We start from the raw sequence: 17,852 nt of genomic DNA, 5'->3' as shown, positions 1-17,852 counted from the left end.
AGGAAACAGAAGCAGCAGTTCAAGATAAACAGCCGAATGTGGAAGGGATTTTGTCTAGAGGGCATCTTTTATATAAGGAAAAACCAGCCACTCATCCTCTAAAGGTAATGAAGCAACCTTTCATAATATCCATTACTGCATAATGGGATATGCATCCCCTGTTGTACACTTGTCCTTGATGTGCTCTGTTTTAAAATCAATGAAAGGACTTGGATACTAGTATTGGCTCTGTTCTGTGATAGCATAGCCAGGAATAATGTTATGCTCACAGTTAGAAATAATTGTATGTTGTGACAGCAAGTTCTTCTTTTGGTGTTCTCCTACCTAGTCAGAAAAATAGTTTATGTTAGAAACAACTTTAAAGCATTTTTTTTACCTCATAGTTAACATCAGATAATTTCTTTTAAAGTAGTTTCAACAGTCTGAAGGAGGTGTATGGACCTCCTGTGGAAAAGGTTCCTTTGTAAAGGGAATTAAGAGCAAGTCGAAGAGCATCGTTTTCTAGTTTTTTGTTTGTACTTAAAGGGAGGAGAATGAGGTTGAATATGAATACCCTTTACTAAGGAAGTTGCTTTCTTTCAGGAGTTCAACTTCTACATCTCTTTCCTTATGGTTATTGGTTTAAAGAGGTCACAGTGTCATACAGAATACTAAAGGATAAAGGCCATTACTCTTCCCAGGCCAGTCGGGGTACAGTCAGATCCTTTTAAGGGTGATGCACAAAATTAGCATTCTTAGGTGTGCAAACACCTATATGTGACCTGGAAGATGCTTCAAATAGACACCCATGGTCTCAAAAACATTCTGACCTACTGTGGTCTTTGAGTTCTTTGAAACAGAATAATTATTTGACTGTTTTTCCATAGTCAAAATATGAGTGTAAGCTAGGATCTGGCATTTCCAGAGAGATCTAAAAAGGTTGAGAATGACTGACTGGTGCAGGTCATCACCGGCCTCCCCATTAAAGTCCACCTATCTTTGATATAAGAGAAGAGACATCTTCATTCAGGTTGTTACCTTCAGACAGAGTCATGAAGTATAGCTTGGTGACGCATGCTATTTCATGTATACTTGATTGCTTACTTTTTGTAATAGGCAACAAATTATTGCTAGATACTTTGATAAAATGTCCATTGGAGCATCTAATAGTCATTTATTGATTTGTCCTATTTCTATTACAATTGCCTCTTGCAGGGTGGAGAGAGAGCAATGTTCAACCTCATATTGATAGCTTCTCTAAACCTCCACAGGTCAATAACCTTATTATACAGAAGCAGTTTGTCCTTGCAAACCATGTTACCGTTACTATATGTGACCTTACAGAGAATTTCCCTTTTGGTTCTGCAGTTAGTATTTAGTTGTCTGAAACATATTTTATTTCTCTACCACTTAATTTTTTTTAAGGCTCCTTTAAATACTACCAACAAATATCCACTTGCTTGAAAAGAAAAATCCTCTACATTTCCACATCAATAATTAATATATATTTAATAATATTTTCGTTTCTTTTCTCTCCCCCCAGAGAAGTTGAGAACTGTTTCCCCCTTGCTATCTGTTCTTTTTAAAAATGATGAATTCTCTTTACAAGTTAGAATTGGAAACTTTTCAAAAATACCCATAGAGGTGAATTCAAGGTGTTTTAAAGCTAATAGGATCCTAATGGAAGTGTACAAATACAGTTTAGAGTTGGTATTGTTCATTTTTGTCGGCTAACAGGGCAGCTATTATTGTTCTGAATAGGAACTTGTCATCTGTACATTAAGTGGATGATGGAACAAAGGTCTCAGTGTGATAATTGCATTTATACACTTGGTATGAATGCAGTTACAGTCTCCAGACCTTGTTTCAGATCTTAATAAGTAAGGTGTTAGCACCAATAGCAACAGCCTATGAATATGTGCTTCTTTGGCATTTAGTTTGTATGCTAGCCTGTGTATGAGAACCCAGAATAGAAATTGCTATGTTCAAGGAGTTGGTTTAACTATAGCCTTTTTATTTAGAAATGACCAACCGGGTTTAATAAATTATGATACATATCACTGTACATGTTCACATGTATCTACATCCTTTTGACATTAGCAGTCCTAATGATAATTTTACTGGAATGTAATTAGATCTGCCCTTGTCCAGTTTTCAGTAGTGGCCTGTCTTGAGTAGTAGTTTGGACAATGATACAAAATCTTGCCTCTGTTGATTAACCATAAGTTAGTAACTATTGGTTGAAAGTTAAATATTTCATTTCTAGTCAACCTCTAACTGCATTTCACTTTTTTCATTATATCCTATCAGTCAATTAATTGACCAATCTGTTAAGGTAAATGTTTTATTGTGTAGTAAGTCACAGAATTGGGAATATACTATGCTAGGGATCTGGAATTACTTTCTTAATGTTTTAGTTTTTCTGGTTTCCAGCTCTTTTACTAAGTTGCCCTTCTTTAGTAGATTCTGGTATTAATCATTATCTATAAATCCAAAGATATATTTTAAGGACAGTGCAGAGATAACTTTCTCTACAATTTAACCAATAATAGTTAATTTCTCCTGGTTTTAGATTAAACTGTGTATGAGAAAAGTTACTTTAGAATAACTTGGTAAAAGTGTAAAGTTAAGTACTCAACATCTAGTAGAAGTCAGGACTAAGATTGCCTGTACAATCTCATTTCTGCCTCTTGTGTTTATGCATCAGGATATAATACAAAAGTACACAATAACATGTAGTTGTTTTTTCAACAGGACTCTTACCTCATTCAAAGCACAACGGAGCCAGTCCAAACTTTTCTTCCCCAAATGTCAGTCCCAGTCTTACTAATTATCACTCCCATTCCAATCCAGAGCATCCATTGTAAGGTCCTTGTTGAGCCCCTATAACCTCTGGCTAGCGTCTACTCAATTTCTTTAAAGCAAGGGTGTCAAAAATATGGCCCAAGAACTGGATCCAGCCCAAGTATCCTATCATCCAGGTCCTGGTGTCTCCCTTGCATCTTGTACTGGACCTCCACTGCTTGCGGCACACAGGGCCAGATCCTGTGCGGAATGTGGCACATGCTCCAGACTAGCCCTTGTACACAGGATCTGGTGAATGGGGCTGGTCAGCAGGCCCAAGCCAACCCACAGATTGACCCTGCACTACTTCTCTGGCCCATGGGGCCTGGTGAATTTGACACCCCTGCTCTAAAGATGTGGCCCATGCACAGTGTAACCAGTACTAGGAATAGTAAGAGTGGAGCATGAGAGGAGAATAGAGTCTTTGGAGATGATCAAGATCTAGCATGTCTCTACTGAGTATGTGTGAGTTGTGTTTGTTTAAAGGCCTCTAACTGGGTGCATTTGAGTGGATTTTCATAGAGGTAGCAAAAGGCATACCGCTGACACAAGTGCTACCTTCTAACTATTGTTAAGCCACACCTTCAAAGCATGGTGGGTACTGGCTGTTAAAACCTAGCAAATTTTATAAGCAATGGAAAACTAGGTCTTAAAGTGATAACTGTTGAGCACCCTAAACAATAATTAGTACTGCCTGCCTCACGTATATTAAACTAAGTCTCAAAACTTATCTATAAACATCTCTGATGAATGTTAATATGCTCTGTGCATAAACAGTATACAGGATTCCTGCTAATGTCCACATCGTTTTCTTCTGATGATTATCAGAAGTGGTGGCCCAGTTGATTCACAAACACTTTAGGCTTTCTAGAACAGTACTTTTTTCTTCACTTTATTACTTTGAATGCAATAAAGCAAGATGTTATTTCCTTCCTTCTTCTCGTCATGAGTTAATTTCTTCCAACCTTTGACACAAAATAATAACTAAGGACAAGAACACAAGAGGGCAATTACAATCTGCCAACTATCATTTAATCAGATATGAACTGCAAAATGACAGCATTATTAGTCATTTTCTGTTACAGTCAATTGCAGGTAGAGATGTTTCATTCTCTCAACTGTTTTTAATTACCTAAATTAAACCATCTACCTTTTCAAATAAACACTTTGCCACATTTTCTGTATATGACCATGTAATTTTACTAGATGCCTTAATGTTTCACTGCCATCAAAATGTCTGTCTAGTAAATACAGTTTTGATCATTTAGATATATTGTCTGTCCTTTCCATAGAAAAATCTTGTCAGACAGGGATGAGTTGTTCTTTGATAAGCTTTTCATTATCTAGCGTATTTTCCTTTAGAGCTTTTTCTATGTTCTTTTTCATGAATTCTTGATGGCAGAACATGATATATCAACTGCCATGCTTGTAGAGAATTATGTTTCAAATAATGTTTCGATTTTAAGTTACAAGATGCTAGTAACTTATTAGCTCATTAATTAAGCATGCTTCAACAATTGTTTTGTTTGTAGCCCCCAAAGTTCCTAGGATCAGGGAACTGTTTTTGTTTTCTTCTCTCATGTATTTAGAAAGCACTGCCTTAAGCCTATGGTATTATATAAATGTTGCTTGGTGATGTTAAGGAGATTTCACAGTTATGTCACTAAAAGTCAGTGTGACAGTTTGGTGCCAGTATCATGAACCATGTTTAATACATTTTGAGAAAAGTGTGAGCTGTAATGTTAATTTTGTGGGCTAGGGCTCAACAATTATTTTCAGCAATGAGAGTAAAGTTTGGCAGACTTGATGTTGCCTTATACAAAGGTCATTGAGTAGATGACAATAGACATGGTTAGAGAATTAAATAGAAAATGTGAATCCTTAACAAAAAATATTGTATTTATTCCTGTGACTTTTTTTTTTTTACAGTTTTGAGAGACATTTTATTAAATAACCTAATTTGGGAACTTGTGATTGTCTGTTTCATTTATAATGTGTCAGTGGTAATAATTATACATAGAATATAGATCACAATGTCAGCTAGGTACTGTGATCAAGTGGTTAGTAACTGTGGGTTCAGGTATTACATGTTCAAGCACTTAACCTATCTTCCTGCTACCAAGATTTAGCTTATGTCTTATCCCAAGCTTACAAATATAAAAACTGAGGCAGAAGTGTGAACATATGCAATATATATTATATATGCAATATGTATACCTATACTTATGTGATGAGAGGGAAACCAACTGTCTTACCTAAGATAATATTAGGAGTCAGGCCACATGAGTAACCTTATTTTCTTTGTTCTTAGTCCTGTACTCGGGCCATTATACATTGCCTTCCTTTATATTTGCATCTTGATACAGATGTTCTGGTGCTACCATAGCTGTGAGTTTCTGAACCTTCTGCACTACAACCTGTGCCTAAATTTAAAGTCAATTTACTGTTTTAAAAGGTTTCTAATGTACACAACATCTATTGCATTTGATTAAGTTTCACAAACTGGTGGATTGTTGTGGTTTCAAGAATTTGGAGTTTAGAGTAGCCAAATCATAGAATCATAGAAAACTAGGGTTGGAAGGGACCTCAGCAGGTCATCTAATCCAACCTCCTGCTCAAAGCAGGATCATCCTCAACTAGGTCATCTCAGCCAAACCTTTGTTTAGCCAGGTCTTAAAAACCTCCAAGGATAGAAAGTCCACCACCTCCCTGGGTAACCTGTTCCAGTGTTTTACTACCCTTCTAGTAAGAAAGGTCTTCCTAATATCTAACCAAAACTTTCCTTAGTGCAGCTTGAGACCACTACTCCTTGTTCTGTCATCTGCCACCTTCTGCTTCAGTTTTTATATGCTCCATCCTCTTTGGAACCACCCTTCAGGTACTTGAAGACTGCTATTAAATCAGCCTTCTCTTTTCCAGACTAAATAAGCCCAGTTCCCTCAGCCTTTCTTCAGAAGTCATGTGCCTCAGCCCCCTAACTACTCCCTAACCATTTTTGTTGTCCTCCGCTGGACTCTTTCCAACTTGTCCACATTCTTTCTGTAGTTGGGAGCTAAAACTAAATGCAGTACTCCAGATGTGGCCTCACCAATGCTGAATAGAGGGGAATAATCATTTCTCTTGATCTGCTGGCAAGACTCCTACTAATGCAGCCCAGTATGCTGTTAGCCTTCTTCACAACAAGGGCACACTGTTGGCTCATATTTAGCTTACTCTCCATTGTAACCCCCAGGTTACAGGTGAGAGATTTACTTAGAGCAGTGCTGGGCAAACTTTTAAGGCTGTAGGCCAGATTGAGCCAGTTTGGGTCAGAAATGGGTGGGTGGGTTGGTTTTAAGACCTAGCCACCATCACCACTTTCCCCACAGTGGCACAAGGAAAACACCTGCAGTTGCCACTTTCCCCCATGGAAACACAAGGAAAGTGCTTGTCACTGCCATTTTCCCCATAGGAACATGGGGAAACCTGCATTGCCATTGCTTTTCCCTGCAGTGGCAGGGGTAACCAACTGCTGCTGAAAGCCTCCACTGCCAAAGCCCCATGTTTGCAGGCCAAATGAAATGGCTCTGTGGGCCCGATCTGGCCTATGGGAGGTAGGTTGCCTATTTTTGACTTGAAGAATCTGGATATTTTCAAGAATAGGCAGTCCTCGGACTTGCAACACAATTGGTTCCTGAAACCCATGTCTTAAGTTGAAATGTTGCAACTCGGAACAAATTTTCCCATAGAAAACTGTGTTATAAATGGGGGGCTGGTTCTTGAACCAAGGCCCGATACCCTATTTTCACCAAAAATAACCCAGAATTTTGTACTCGGTTATAGATGAGTAATATAGCTACATTAATATATTCATATTGTACATAGCAATCACGTTGATTTGGTGGAACTTTTTTGAGGTGACTTTGCTAAACTTTTTGAAGGGCTATTGGTTGGACTTTTTGAAGGGTTCTTGACTGGAGTCTCCTCAGGAGTCTTGGCTGTAGGTTTTTATAGAGTCTTGTCTGCTTTCTTAAAGAAAGTGTCCAAGGAAGTTTGGACAGATGTTTTCCAGGGAGATGGGTGATGCAGCGAACTTGTTCTCTGGTGTGGCATCACATTGGATCAAGCGTTGTAAAGTCAAAACTGACATCAGAAAGTTGAAACAGGGTGTCAATTTATAAACATTGTAAGTGTGAAATGTTGTAACTCAAAATGTTGTAAGTCAAGGACGGCTTGTACAGAGGTACTCAGTGGGGTTGTGCGAAACAACACCGTTCCAATTTGGCTTCAGTTTCAGTGATTCAACAGAACGGTGTTTCATTTCAAAACCACTGTTCTGTTTTGTTTTGTCAAAACTGTTTTGCTGTTTCAACGCTTTTTCAATGTTTCGCCCATACTTATTATGGGGAAACATAAAATGCAGCAGGCAGGCAGATCAGAGGCTTGCTGGCACCCCCAGGAGGGCTGCAGGGGCTGTGCCAGAATCCACCCAGGGGTGCAAACCACCAATCTGCTTGCCAGATGAGAGAAGCTGGGTGCAGCCACCTGGGACCGGTGCCTGGAAGATCAATGCTGCCGCTGGTCCCAAACAGCAGCAACCAGCTCCTGTCACCTGGCAGGCGGCTTGGGGATTCGCACCCCTAGGAGGACTCTGGCACAGCCCTGGCAGCCCTCCCAGGGGTGCCAGCAGGTCCCCAATCTGCCTGCCAGATGACAGAATACAGGTGCTGCAGCCTGGGGCCAGTGGCACAGAGCCAGGGTAGATCAGCTGGTGAGGGGACCCACTGCCCTCATCCCGGAGAGGGGGAGGGTCCCCGCACCAGCTGATCTTTCCTCGACCCACACCCTCCTCCAGCCAGCTCTGGTACAGGGCCAGGGCAGATCAGCTGGTGCGGGGACCCTCCGCACCCCAGATTGGCACACCTGCCCCGCCACCCACTCCCTGTGGCACCTGTGTGGGGTCCCAGTGGCTTACAGCCCAGTGTGGGAAGCAGGGTGCAGGCCTGGGGCTGTGCTCTCCCCCCGACACTAAGTTCAGGTCCCAGGGGGTTGCAAGTCCCTGGGTGCCCCGCTGGCAGCATGGGGAGTGGGCAGGCATGCCAATCTGGGAGGGGAGTGTCCTGCACGAGCTGATCTGCCCTGGCCCCATAACAGAGCTAGCTGGAGTAGCATGCAGGCCCAGGGCACATCAGCTGCAGAGTCCCTCCCCCACCCCAGGATCAGCACTGCAGGTCCTTGCACCAGCTGATCTGCCCCGGCCTGTATACTGGAGCTTGCTAGAAGAGGTCCCAGCAGCTTGCAGCCTGGTGTGGTGTGTGGGGTGCAGCCCTGGGGCTGCGCTGTGCCCCCCCCCCCACCAGACTTGGGTTCCAGTGGCTCACAGCTCTGTGGAACTCAGCCCGGTAGCAGGAGGCAGAGCGCAGCCCTGGCTCTGCCCGCATTCCACTACCGGGCTGAGTTCCATGGGGCTGGAGGAGCCCATCGGAGCACTCCCCACCAGGCTGAGCCACAAGGGGCTGCGGAGCACAGCCCTGGCTCTCCCGTGTCTCCCACCGCCTGGCTGCTGGTTCGAAACTCAAAACGTTTTTAAACTTTCAGAATGTTTCGACTGGCCTCATTTCCTTCTGAGGCTGCTTCAAATCCATGTGTTTCATTTTGATTTCACTGTTTTGAGCTCAAAATGTTTCAAAACAGCATTGAAATGAAACAACCATTGAAATTTCACACAGCCCTAGTAGTTAGGCATATTAGTCTGAAGGCAAATAACAGGCAGGGTACATTTTCACCTTATAGACTAGCCAAAGTAGTAGATAGATCTCCATATCTGGATAGATTGATATATCTATCATATATGATACATGGCATATATAGGTATCTATATCTATGTAGACATATATAGGACAAGCCTTTGTGAGCAGAAGCTCACTTTATCAGATGCTGTAGCTTCAGGTCACAAAAGCTTGTGCTATATATACAGTTATATATCTACTCTGGTTAATCCATAAGGTGCAAATCTACCTTATTGTTAAGTAAACAGAGCCAAATGAGATGCAAATTGAGAGGAGGCATTGGCTGGGGTTTCCCAGGAGTTTGGGTCCTGGGTCTGGGTCTTCATCAGTGATTTGGAGTTTAGAATTAAGTGCACATCGAGCTAATTTACAGATGACAGTATACCAGATGGTGTTGCAGAAATTTTGGAGAACGGGATGGTTTGAAATTAGTCAAATGAAGTTCAGTAAGAGCCACACCAAGTCCTGAACATAAGATAGAACAATCACATGTTCCACTACAAATTGGGGAATTACTGACTAGGGTTAAGTACTGTTGAAATGGACCTGTATGTTGGATTGCAAATTATGAGTCACCAGCATGTTCTCATTGCAAAAAGGCTAATGATATATGGGGCTGTATTAACAGATATGTTGCCTGCAAGCTGAGAGAAGTGATTCATCCACTCTTTTTCCACAATGCTTAAGCCTCATTTGGAATATTCAGTTCAATTTCAGATACCACTCCAAGGAAGGTCATAGACACATGAGAAAAAGTCCAGTGGAAAGCAACAAAAATTATTAGAGGTCCAATAAACATGTTTTATGATAAAAGACTGAAAGAAATGGAACTATTCAATCAGCAGAAGAGAAGACTGGGGAAGGGATTTGATAACAGTCTTTAAATATGTGAAGGGTGGTCACAAAAAGAATAGAGGCTATTATCTTTGGCTACAGGGGACAAGAAATATTTTGTTCTTGAATTGCAAGAAGGGAAATGTAGGTTGGATATTATGAAGAACTTGCTAACTATTAGAGCGGTAAAGCATTTGAACAGATTACTAACTAAGGTTATAGAATCTCCATTCTTCAGAGATTATAAGAGCAGTTTAGATGGAACTTGACCTAAAGTGTTGAAACAAAGGTGATCATGTCTTGAGTAGGGGTTTTGGATTAGCTGACCTGTTGAAGTGCTTTGTTGGGGTTTTTTTCTTTTTTGTCTTTGTTTTTATGCTTCTATATACCTTTGCATATTCTACCAAGGCTCAAATATAACTTCTCCTGCAGTCCATGACGTACACATTTTATACCCTCTCAGAATTAGCAGTGAGTCTCTGCTTTTCTCCTTCTGAATGAATGAGTAAACGAAGTTACTTTAGTTGAGGTCAGTAATAACAATACATCTTTCCAAATAGTATTTACAACCTGAAGTGGGGTCCTGGTGCTTGATAAATGGGGTCATGTCCAGAGAGACAGTGGGATCATGAGCATAGGCATGGAATTACGGAGATAAATATTGGGAACTCCTGGTCTAGACACCAGTTGCATAATCTTTTTATTTTTTAATATTCCTCTGCCATTATTTAATGAATAGTTATTAAATTGGTTTGTGACCTGTTTTCAGCTTTATTTCTGGGATAAGTTTTTGGGACTAAAATGGGCTGAACAGTCTTGAGCCCAAATAGAAGCCTGTCTATTTATCTGTGTGTGTGTGCATATGTATGCAAACATGCTATCTCCACCATGCTGCACTTGGAAACAGCATGTATGTGATGATGATATCTATCTGATAATGTGAAGAGTCATATGGTATCATGCATCCTTGATTTGTTTCTCCTGATCTCTGCCCACTTATCTGGGTAGACTTGGATTTCTTCCAAGCTCTGAGCACATTAAATTCAGTTTTAAAATCAAACTGCTAGAAAAAATGGGTTACCTTCTCTCCCCAAAAGTGGAATTCCCTCCCATTCCTTGGCCTAAATAAAAATAAACATTAGTTTAAGCTTACAATAGACAATATCCTGATCCCTATAGCAGACAGGTTTAGGGTGATTATACAGACAATGTGAAATCCAAGGTGCTACCTAGTTCCAGCCCCTGCCCTCGCCACCCTCATTGTTTCAGGGAGTCAATGGCCAGTTAATTACCCATTGCTCTTTGCTTCACAGATGTTAACAATCACCTGTCACATAATTTGTGTTAATAGGGCTTCCTATTTCACAGCTCCTACCACTCGGCCTCACGACCAGGACATTTATTTTCACCAACTGGCCAAGACCAGCCTCTGCAATATGGAACTGTCTCAGCCAATCCAGGACATATGGTCACCCTAGATAGGTTTAAAGGCAGCTGTAGCACTTCTGAGCAAAATTTCTCTGTATTCCAGTGGTGCAAACTCACTCAGACTAGGTACAGACATTAAAAAAGCCAAAGGCAGAATTGATCAAAGCTAAACGGGTTTCCGTGAAAGGCATAGGTTATATCGGGAGCAATCAGAACACATGCTTGCCCGTTGGTATGGAAAGGATGCAGGCTGCCTGTCCTGGCTGAGATGGGTAGGTAGGGGCCACTCCTCAAAGCCTCCCAGTGGGCCCTGCCCCCAGGCTGTCACAAAACCAAGCCAGCACAGACCCTCAGCCCTGCCTCCAGCCAGCTGTCAGCTGCTGCCAGCCAGAGGAGGTCTGTGTCCCTGCATGAGCCTTGGTACCAGTGGCAGCTGGCAGCAGGGCACATGGGGCAGTTTAGGAGGTGTGTGCAAGAGGAGATCTGCTGAGGGAAGCATTAGACTTCTCAGAGCACCAGTGAATGGCAAGTGACAGCAGGAGGTTGGGGAGTTCTCCTTTCCCTGCTGCCCAGTGCGACCCTCCTAGGCCACCAGGCACATTCTGCTGCCAGCTGCCACTAGTGCTGAGCTCCAAGAAGCAATCAGTCAGAGCATCTGAGTACATAGCGAGTACTAGTGCATCTCCCTGTGAGGAGAGTTTAGCCAGGGGCCACAAAGGCACCTGACATGCCAGCGAACAGTGACCTAACATGAATCAATAGGGGATCTGGTACAGAAGTTTGAGAGACTGGTCTAACCTAAATCAGATTAAGTTTGAGTGCACATCAGTCCACGTCTACATAGACTGTGTTCCTCCATTTTTAAACCAGTCCATGTGCATTGAACTTCTGTTCTGTTATGGGTGTAGACTGGTGTCACAGGCTGGCTAGGTGCTGTGAGTGTTAAGCTGCTGGGTTTGGGATCAAGGAAGTGAGTCGGGAGTGAAGTAAAGGCAAGTTTACTTATAGCTTAGCATACAACAGTTAACAGAAAGGTTAATGCGACAAACAAATAGTCCAATAATAAAGAGCTAATGATAAATAATAACAACAGATAGACAAAATGACAAAGAATTCCCACATGGTGTTGGCAACTTATCAGCAGTCCCTCTATGCCAGGTGTGTGCCAAGATATTCCGGTGAAGTCGGGTGTCCCCAATCAACGCTGTCTGATGGGTCACTGGGAAGGTCCCTTGGTCAGGATCCGGTCCTCGCTCACACTGGGAGTCTGGGGTCCAGGCTTGGTACAGCGACAGTTCTTCTGTCCTGTCCTTCAAACTAGTTACTTGACACACGCGTTGCTTTATGCCTTACCTTATGCTAATCTGTTGGCTTTAGAGCCACTCACAATCTTGCCCTATAGCTGTTACCCTATGGGATTAAAAGATGTTAGAAATTATCATGAAAGTTTACTGCCTGAACTCGGGTTCACCCAATAAGCAAATTACACCACATTACTTTGACGTTTGAAATTAACATTACTCTGCCCAAGCTCAGCCCCTTGGTTTCTTATTCCTTGGATTCCTTGGAATGTGCTAATTATATTAGATGGTCAGATCTTGTTATGGCTGACCTTTAAAAAAACCTATTAAATCAGCTAATCTTGTAGTTTTGCTTATTTTGGGGGCCCAGTCAATCCCATGATCAGTGCAAACAGTTAGATTCAACACTTTGGTTAAATTGGGACAGACAAATTCCACTTGCAGGTTGCAAACTTGCAAGCTTTGCATTAGCTAATCTTAACTGCTAGACAACTGCCTGGATGTCTCCAAGAGCATATATTTATTGCTCGTGATAGTAACCCCTCTGGTTCTGGCCACCACAAACTGATTTTTGGTCACTCATACCAATTTATATGACTCTAGCTATGGTTCTGAAATATCTTGAGAAATGAGATTTTAAAGTCATGCCATTATTGTGCATAGAAAAAAATATTTTAAGTCCACCTTAGATGCACTGCTTATTAAACATCACAAACAACCCAAATTCCTGCTAATAAAACTTGGATAAATCAAAACTAATATATATATCCTCACTTGGATATAAGTTATCCCCCTTATCCTCATTACTACAAATTACTTCAAGTGTCAAGATTTGTGAAGTCGTATAGTCTCAAAGTATGGAAATGCTCTATTTATACAGTGATAGTGATACTGCATCTGGACATGAAATGACAGCAAGCATGCTGTAGAAAAGGTATTAATATATGTTTGAAGTGACAGTATCGCAGACTAGTCTTTCAAACAGGAAATGCTACTTCTTTTCTTAATGCTTATAGATGAATAATAGCCTTAATTTCCTATTCTAGAAAAAATTAGAAGAATTAACTGTTGACTGGACAGCAATCAACCATTTAATTCAAGAACTAAAGAGAAAACCTGCTTCAGGAGTCTGTAAGTATTTCAGTGTGGTTGTACTTGAAATGATTTTACAGATGTACATTTAAAATGGTGAAACAGAAGCAGGGGACCTGAATCCACTCGACATCCTTTGAAAATCTCTGTCTAGATATATGAAACAAGAAAAGTGGTTGCTCTGATTTTCACTCATTTTTTCATTCCTTTCTTTCTGTGGTCTGGTATGCTCCCTCTGCAAGATGCATTAAGATGTACTGCCCATTTGTTTATAGAAGGTGTTTAAAATTATTCTTTTTAAGCACCGTTAGGGTGTAGAAAGAAGTGTCACTCCCAGGTGTAACTCAGAACAATTTCTGCAAAGAGTTACAGTCTTACCTTAGACCAAACAGAACTTTGCTGTTGGTTCCAGGGGGGAAGCGAATTTAGCTATGGGCTAGGAGTCTGCAGCCAGGTTCCCATAGCATGGGCCAGGGCTCTCTGCCAGTGCTTGCTATTTTCAGAATGGGAAGGGGCTTGTTCTTGGGGCTTCCCAATTGGTGCTGAGATTTGGGGTGGGTGAATTGGAGCCTTCCCCACCTCCCCCCCGTGGGTCTCCAGTACACCCACTCTACCCTCTGGGGCGCTGAAAAACACCCAGATTGAACTCCCTCTGCTCCCTTTCTCCACTCCCATTCTGTAAACAGCAACAGGCTGATTGCTTGGTAGACACAAGTTACAAAAGATGCTACGTTTTGAAATGTTTTTATCTGATACCTTATGCAATGGGGGGTTAGATTTTCAACTGATCAGCCATTTTTCAAGCTGTTTCTAGCTGTGCACTTGTGTTTGGTCAGGTCAAAGTTATAAAATGCTTTTGGTGGCCAGATCGAGTGAAATCTGTCACTTCTGTCTGTACCTTTAGTAATTAGGGCACTTCAAAAATGTTCCTCTTTCATTGGAAGGGAAAGACTATTAGTGCTGTCAACTAATGGATCAGAAAGAGGAACATGTAGTTAATAGAAGAGGGAGGGATATCTGAATTAATTTTGGTGTGTTTTTTCCCCCTTTATTTTGTCCCAAGTGCCTTTTTTACAAACCATTGTTTTACAGAAAATATACATCAAAAGCTGATGGTGGAAAAAGCCATGCCCTGCAGCAGAGACTAGTACGTCCATAAAGATAAAACCTGATATTCAGGGAACAACTCCATTTAGACCACTGATTCTCAACTAAGGTGCCATGGCATCCTGGGCTGCCTTGGAATCCTTTCGAGGGTCCTGCATGGTGCCAGTCAGTGTTAGCCCTGTTAGGTGTGCAAAAATTATTCGCAAGATACACCCAGAAATTTCAAATAGGAAATCCACTAATGGTTTTAAGAAGTTGTTGTGGTCTCTCTCTCTCTCTCTCTCTCTCTCTTTGTCTTTTTAAAGCAAGGAAACTGCCTTGCATTGATTCCATAGAGAGTTGTGAGGCAGGTCTGAGGATGACATGGCCAAACTGAACAAGATGTGTAAGCATTTTTTGTCATGCTGGGATGCTAAACTTACTATGTCAGGTTTTGTATGTCAGCTGGTTAAGTCAGATTCATTTCTTTTTATGAGATGTAAACTTGCTGCTGCAATGGAAATGGAAAGAACAAAAAAGAAGAGATTCCCACACTAACTCATTATCATTAATCTCAGGATTGCAAAATTATTTATGTACCTTACTTTTGAATATAGAATGTGAATTACCAGCACTTCTCAGATGCAGGAGATGAAACAATAGATGCATAAAATGAAAGTGCTCCTGTTTTATAAGGGATTAGGCAGGAACTATGATTGATTTTTCTCTCTTGTGCCAGGAGCACTTAAAATTTGAACCTGTACTCATGGTACCAATTCATGATTCCTCTTTATATGAGACAATTTATTGCAGTAGCATTACTATAAATGTAATATCTGTTCTAGCTGCCATTTTCCCATTTCAAGTGAAACTTCAGGAAGTGGGATGCAGTTATTCAGCTGTTCATGATATTTAACAAGTCCTTTGATTTCACAAAGAAAACCTAATGAATATAGTCCATTGAGAAAAAGGTGCTCTTTTCTGCAAGGGCAGAAAACAGCATTAATACAGATTCTAGTTCTGTATTAATTTATTTTTTAACTTAAAGAATATATGCCTTATTTCTCAAATATTGTTCTGCAGCTAAAAATAGTATTCCCTTGTTTTCAACTATTTTAAACCATTCTATAGTCATTTTCATGAACTTGTGCAGAGCTGCGATTAGAAAAGAGATGGAAGTTGATGGAAGTCTGAACTAGACTTTTATTCAACATAGTGATATGAATGCTCAGTAACTGCAGTCAACTTCTATGGTTACAGCCAGTGGCAACATGTAGGGGGTGCACAGGGGTGCATGTGCACCCCCTGAGAGCGCTGGTGCACCCCCTGTCAGGCCATGCTCCCTGTCTAGGCAATGGGCAGGGGGACAGGTGGGAGTGCCGGTGCCCCCCCGTGAGCACCAGCCAGGGAGAGGGGCCACCAGCAGAAGTGGCTGCGCCACTTCTGGAACTGGCCACGGATCTTCCGGAAGTGATGTGGCTGCTTTTTGATGAGTGAGATCAGTTGCGGGGGGGATCCCCCCCTGGTCAGCGCGAGTGGCTGCCAGGGGACCCACCCCACCCGTCAGCGTGATCAGCTGCCAGGGGACCCGTGGCCCCTGGTCACTGTCTAGTATTACAGCTCACAGGCTGGTGACAGCTCTCAGACTGCTTGACTTCTGAACTCATTTTACTACTTGGTTTTTCTCAGGCTCTGTGTGTTCAGTTAGGAAATTGTATTTGAAGACCTTTCTAATATTATAAAAGCCTAATTCTTTTTGTCTGTCTGTCTATCTGTAACACTTTATTCACACTCTGATTGGCTGACAGAAACAGCCAATCAGAGTGCTTCAAGCGTTGGGGAGCGCCGCCATGATTCCACCACCATGCTCCAAGTATGAGGGAGTGTCGCCACGAAGCCATGCCAAGGACCAGACAAGGGGTGGAGGAGCCGAGGCCAGCAGCACTGCCCTTGGCTCCCCCACCCCACTGCCTGCAAGAAGCAGAACAGCAGCAGCAGGTGGGGTTAAGTGGCAGCACTCCATTCCAGCTCCCCCCCCTGCATCATTCTTGATGGGCAATTGGCTACTATTAACATATAGTTTTAGTTCAGCATGTTAAAGTTTAAGGGTCAGAGTATGACCTCAAGTGATAGTACCATTTAAAAAAAAATACTTATCCCGTGCCTGTGCTAGTTTTGTTTTGCTGGTCTTGTTCATAAAACAAGTTAGATTCCCTCATATCAAAACTTGGTAGTTTTCCAACACTTTGCAAATGTAACCAAATATGCCTGTTCTGCCTTTAGGCATATTATATGTTGGTAATAATAAAAAAAAAACATTGAGAGTTCCACATGGTTTTTAACTAGCATAAAATACTAGCTTAAAACTATTCAAATCATCAGTGGGAGTTTTGCCAGTGGAATCAGTCAGTGGAATGAGTATTTTCATACGTGAAACTAAAAGGAAACTGACACAGACCTTCAAAGAGAGGGCACCAGTTATTATGTAAGTTCCCAGTCGCAATGAAAAATTGGCATATAAAGCTAGAGCTCAGAGGTAAAGATGACTGACCAACATAGTTTGAAAAACACTCTGTGGAGCAGTGACAGTACCTCTCATTGATTATCATTCACTTATTGATTCTGTAGAGACTTTTATAGCAACCAGAATTTAGTGGTGTTCACATTTGTGGTTATGGACAGAAATTACACACAAACCAGTATAAGTGATTGGAAACTGCTTTAAAGCTGTAACAGAAAAGAAGTTCGGTTAACATAGACTGGTTTCAAAATGGCCAAAACTAGTTTAAGGTAGACCTGGATGGATGTAGTATCAGACTTAACTGATTTAGGTTAAAAACATCTAGCAAGCTTCTGTCCCAGATCCCCTCCTGACTCAAGTTCCTCAGCATTCCAGGATGCTTTGCACCACCCACTACCCCCAAACACCCCTCTCATGGTGGCTGGGCTAGCCTTGGCCTGTTCTGTTTGCTCCAGCTTAGCAGGGCTGGCCCTACCCCCAGGCTGTCACAGAGTGGAGGCAGCAAAGCCTCTGTTTTACAGCCCTGGTCCTTCCTGTACCTGTCAACCCAGTGAGGTGGGAGGAAAACAAAGCATCCTTCCCCAGCCCAGCCCTATGCAGGTTTTCTACCCTCCCCCACTTGGCTAAGACAGTGTGAGTCACTTACATGCAGGTGGGAGTGGGGGAAGAAGTCCCTCAAGTCAGGGACTGGCCCAAGCTGGAACCCAGCATCAGCCCAGGTGAGGATTGTGCCCTGCCTGAGTGCCTAGACAGAGCCCTGGGGCTGGAGCAGTGGGGAATGTATCCCTACCCATCTCCCATGTGGGCTGATGCCCTGCTCAGCCCAAAGCCCTGGGCTGCAGAGACTTCCCCCTTCTCCCTCCTGAGGGCAGGACTATGCGAAACCCAAACTAAGGAGATGATACTCAGGGCCCAAGGGGTGACCATCCCAACAAAAAGCAAGGGGGGCAGGAGTGCCCAAAAGCCCCCCGGCTCACCAAGGGCGTCCAGGAATGCCTG

At 42.2% G+C, this 17,852-nt stretch overlaps 1 protein-coding gene across 3 annotated transcripts in view; it reads left to right on the top strand.

Moving 5' to 3' along the window:
* DMD (dystrophin) overlaps positions 1–17,852 on the top strand; it is a 2,221,918-nt gene that overhangs the window by 1,355,904 nt on the left and 848,162 nt on the right. For 2 of the 3 annotated variants that reach the window (XM_019523951.1, XM_019523950.1), the window contains exons 1-2: positions 7–104; positions 13,201–13,285. Coding sequence is in view for 1 of the 3 variants with exons in the window: in XM_019523954.1 (XP_019379499.1) it covers positions 13,201–13,285 (85 nt within the window). In the remaining 2 variants the exon portion in view is untranslated. Of the gene's footprint in view, positions 1–6; positions 105–13,200; positions 13,286–17,852 lie in introns of those variants that run through there. The other variant, XM_019523954.1, reaches the window with a different exon arrangement.

The sequence above is a fragment of the Gavialis gangeticus genome, unplaced genomic scaffold, assembly GCF_001723915.1.
Source record: "Gavialis gangeticus isolate Ggan-Ray unplaced genomic scaffold, GavGan_comp1, whole genome shotgun sequence".
NCBI classification, from domain to species: domain Eukaryota; kingdom Metazoa; phylum Chordata; order Crocodylia; family Gavialidae; genus Gavialis; species Gavialis gangeticus.
The sequence above is the reverse complement of the archived record's forward strand: the minus strand, read 5'-3'. Positions and strand labels throughout refer to the sequence as shown.